The sequence below is a fragment of the Lathyrus oleraceus genome, chromosome 2 (assembly GCF_024323335.1).
Source record: "Lathyrus oleraceus cultivar Zhongwan6 chromosome 2, CAAS_Psat_ZW6_1.0, whole genome shotgun sequence".
In the NCBI taxonomy this organism is placed as follows: domain Eukaryota; kingdom Viridiplantae; phylum Streptophyta; class Magnoliopsida; order Fabales; family Fabaceae; genus Lathyrus; species Lathyrus oleraceus.
The window spans coordinates 403,893,072-403,897,841 of NC_066580.1; the positions used below are offsets into that span (position 1 = coordinate 403,893,072).

At 35.9% G+C, this 4,770-nt stretch overlaps 1 protein-coding gene across 1 annotated transcript; it reads right to left on the minus strand.

Annotated features, from left to right (window-relative positions):
- Positions 1-2,272: 2,272 nt before the first annotated feature.
- On the minus strand, positions 2,273-4,463 carry LOC127119731 (protein HAIKU1). The gene has a single exon (XM_051050040.1). The coding sequence runs from the start codon at positions 3,610-3,612 to the stop codon at positions 2,656-2,658; it is 957 nt and encodes a 318-aa protein (XP_050905997.1). The 5' UTR covers positions 3,613-4,463; the 3' UTR covers positions 2,273-2,655.
- Between the last annotated feature and the right edge of the window lie 307 nt (positions 4,464-4,770).

The following is a 4,770-nucleotide window of genomic DNA, read 5'->3' on the forward strand; positions in this document are numbered from 1 at the left end:
AATGATTTAAAAAAAATGATTTTTATGAAAGAAAACAAACGCAAATCGACTTCTACTTTTTTAATAAAATCTCTAAAAAAAAATCTCAAAATTTTTTTTAAAAAAATCTATTTTATTTAATCTAAAACAAACGGGCCCTCATTTAAATAGTCTTTCCAGATTACCTATAACATAACCTAATGCTTAATTTCTACAAATATATATGAGTTTGATGTTGAGCTCTTTGAACGATTAGATGTTGATAGTAGAAATTTAAAAGTGTGTTAAATGGGTTTGAGATTTGTGAGAGTTTGAGAGATTTTGAGGGTTTAAAAAATCTATGACTTTAGAAAGTATTCTGATAAAGGAGGAAAAGAGACCCGGACATATTGGATTGAGATGGAGTCCCAAAATGCATTTTTTACATAACCTTAGAACCTACCTGAAAACCTACCTCAAAAATGAATGTTAATGAAGTGCATTTGGAGATAATTTTTTAATTCTATAGGTAATTTTGATTTTCAGTAAGGCAGAAAAACAATATTTAGGGTGCAATAGGCAATTGCCAAGACAAATTTCTAGTTGAAATGATTGAGTATTGCCGTTTCAAAGGTCCATCATACATCACTAATGCATTGCAGAAAACCCGCCCGCAAAAGTTTTTATTCTCAATAACACTCGTGACCTAGGTTTTGTTTAGGAGTTTCAAAGGGAAATAAAACGAGGATTTTAATAAAAAAATTGAAATTTTTTAATTGGAAGGATTTTAAATAGTTTGTTTTTATCCATAATATAAAATATCTCTAGTTTACAAGAACTATTAAAAGAAAACTTTGAAGAGCTTACGGAAATTCTTCATTTATCATTACATATAAAAGCACAATTTCAAAATTTGTTTAAAATTTCTCTTCTTTTTTTTTATAAATTTCCTCCTCCAGAGCTCTTTCTTTCCCGTCCATCCAAACTCCCAAACAAAGCATAAAAATAGTGGTTAAAGTAATCAGTTACCAATAAGTCCTTCCATCAAGTATTGAAATCATCTTAAAGATGCAAGACCCATATCTCCAAAATCAACAAACTTATATGAATCTCTTAACTAATTATCTTATTACAAAAGAATACAAAATTCCCATTTTTTACAATGTTTCAAAATTTGTATGTCCTCTAACCAAACCATTCATTGCCAAAAGACCGAAACGACAGTTCCCCTCTAACCAAATCCTCTTATTTATATACATCACACCTTAAAAGTATAATCAAGTAATCCCCAGTAACTAACTAAAGTTTACCTACCAATTTGCTGTAACAATTTTTTTATATAGATTTGATGGGGCACAAACCACCTTATTTATGGTGGATAGGCATCATCAACCTTGAATATTCTACTGAACAACTCATAAAAAAAGGTGCCTAAGAATGCAGGCAATACTCTAATGAATGGCAACAAAATAAAAACCGACATAAAAACCAACCAAGGCAAGTTAAATTGTCGTCTAGAGCTAAAATAATCACTACAAAGCACCAACCAATGGCAGAAGCTAATGAACCATTTGAATGTATCAGTAACTACAAAGCACCAACCAATGTGGCAGAAGCTAATGAACCATTTGAATGAATCAGTCAAAGCAAATATGGAGAAAGAAGGGTAAAAAAAAGTAAAATTCCAACCTAGGTTAATGTTCTGGGACTAATTAGGTTCTTTAATTTAGTTGCATTGCAAGATGTATCATGTCTTAAAAAATGAACTAACGTTTTGGGAAATGAACCAATCCCAAAGAGTGCTCAAGAATACATCAAAAAGAGTGCCTTACTGGCATTCTTAAAAGTTCTAGATAGCAGGGCATGTATGGCTCAACAAATTTGCATGGAGCAAAACCCTATTTATATTAACAGGCAAAAGAGCAAGAATGTTGTATCATAGGGATGTCTAAAACAGGTGGTAAAATTCCCACAGCTAAAAGAAAGCTTTGTAAAAGAAAGCATGGGGAAAAAATAGGTAAATCAGAATCGAACTCAATTTACAGCTAATATAACACAGACAATTGGTCAAAATGAAATCATGAATTAACCAGTCTATTTAAAGTCAGCATGAAAGGTATGTTTTCTTTATCTTGGGCCTTTGACCATCTTTATCCCCAGAAGAGGACGCTAAAGAAATCTACTGAACAGTGATGAGTTGAAACAGGGAAATGTTTGAGATAAGAAAGACAATATACGGAAGAAGAAAACATCATTCATAGCAATTCACATGGTAAATAACCATAAGATTAATATTTAAAAACACCTTCCAAAGGAAAGAAAACATGAAATTAACTATGCATTTTAAGTTGTAATCCATTATATTACAAAAGAACATGAGCTAACCTACAATAACAAGTATTGTCTGTAATCCTACATCCCTTCAAGTTACAGATCAGTCTTCAACTTTACAGCTCCTGTCCAACTGTTCAATTGTGTTGTTCGATCTCCAATATATTTGCCTAATGTAAAACTTGTTGAAGTAAAAGGATCAAAACCATTATGGTTATCAAATAAAAAAAGAAACAAAGAAATGGGAAATGAACACTACAAACAGCCCAAAAAAAGCCCTTACAACTTGCCAATGAACAAGACTAAGATGTGTCCAGTTAGAAGGAAGCACCCCCAAATCAAACATGTAAGCACAAATTGAGAAGACTAGTGATCTCTCCACCTAGGACTTGGCATGGTGAAAAAGCTTGAAGGAGATAATGGAAACATAAGGCCGGGAGAAGGCGGTGGTTGAGGGCCAGGACCTAAAACCCCTGACTGTGCCATGGGTGAGAATGGAAAGTTGGGTGTAAGTGGCTGTGGAAAATGAAAGCCAGGTGACAGTAGCGGATAAGGCGACCGAGGGGACAGTAAATTCATGTAACCAGTCGGAGAAGGCATGAAGAATTGAGAGGTTGGAGAAGGTAAAAGGGGAGGGCCATTTCCATGTGGTGAAGGAACACTGGGCATTGGATGATTAGGGCCATTCATTGGTGGCATAGGACCATTGAATCTCGGAGAAGGGATCGGGGGCACGGGAGGAGTAGGAAGCAAAGCAGTCGAAGGAGGTTGATGCTGAAAATTGCCATGTGGTTGGTGTTGAGGGTATGGATGTGGTTGAGGCTGAAATTGATTACCCCTCGAACCTGGATCCATCATTGAATTCTGAAGATAACGCATGTAAGCAGAGATTGGTGATTCAGTTGTATTGGCCCACAAATCCCCAGGTGTCAAAGGAGAGGGCGATGGTTGTCCATAATGAGCCGGTCTAGGTGCATTATTGTAAGGAACTGGAGGAGGGGCTGCAGGCATTGGCATTGGTGGTGGCAAACGAGGTCGATTGATGGGCGATAGCGGGGGAGGTCTAATTTTCTGCAAACGCATACTCTGCGGTTTTGGCGGATTGTGTGGAGGCCGAGGTGGATGATCCTGTGAAGGGGAACCAGTAAGCTGCTGAACAATATCTCGGAAATCATTCTTGCTTATGTTATAAACCTGGGGCTGAGGCTGTTGTCTAGCAGCATTATTGCCAAAATTAGGCTGATGTAAAGGGCTCTTCCTTATATTCTTACCCAATTTGTTAACACCCAAACTATCATTAAGTCTGTTTTTGGAGTTATCCATTTCCAAAAACAACACTGTCTCGAAATCAACAACTTGCTTCCTCTTTCAGAAAACCAAAACAACTCACAAGCTTCCAACAAAACCCAAAACTTCAAAATCCAATAAAATAACCTAAACAACCCACTGAACTTCAACGACCATATATAATAAACGAACTACTTAAAAAAACAACCTTTAACGATAATCTAAACCATCCCTCAAGTCAACCAAATCATAAACTAGCAACCAATATCCAAACTCCCAGATTTGAATCTCAATTCACAACAAACCTTTATCACAATTACAAGCAACAAGCAAATCAATCCCACCAACAGCACAAATATAAACCCTAGAACCGAAATAAGAGACAGAAAACATACCCTTATTTCCTTAAAACTTAACCCAAAACACAAAAGAACTCACGGATTGAAGACCCAGCTCCAGACAATTCAGCACACGAACGCAACTGGATCAGATCGAAAATCCAAACTCCAACACGAAGCTGACCCAATTGGCCGAGAAGAAAGAAATTTCAACGAGTTCAATTCAAACACGCGAAAGGGGATGATAGAAATGGAGTATACGGTAGAAAAAACCCCAAATAAAAGGGTTGTTGTGAAAAATTGAAGCTTTGGAGAGAGTAAGACTTATGTAGGAAAAGGGAATGAAAAAAAGTCCAAGTGGATCTTGATGGAAAGTGTGAAAGAGGGGAAAACGAAGGAGTGTTGAAAACCCTAATTACGGTGTAGAAAGAAAAGAAGAGAAAACCCTGAGTTGGGAAGTGGTCAATGGAGGAAAGAATGAATAAGGGTGTTTTGGTAATTACATATGTTGGTGCTGATGTCGTTAATCTGAATGGAAACTCCAAATAGGGAAGAAAAATGGGATTTCTATCTGCATATAATTCAATCTACAACATCGATTGAATATTAGTAATATTTTTTAATTAACTATTAAATAGCTATCATCATTTGAAATTTTTACTCAACTAATCCATTATTTTTTAAAATTCAAAATAATTTATTTTTTAGATTAATTCTCAAAATACTTCATTTTGAAGAAGTGGCGTCAGATGAATTGGTGTATGCTCTCTAAGTTAAAGAGGTGGCGCCAATTGGATTGGCTACTACACTTGGTGTTGTCAATCCAATTGGCGCTCATGTGTAAAAAAGGAGAGGA

Coding starts and splice junctions, on each gene's coding strand:
- LOC127119731 (XM_051050040.1), bottom strand. CDS start 3,612: ATGGATAACTCCAAAAACAGACTTAATGATAGTTTGGGTGTTAACAAA.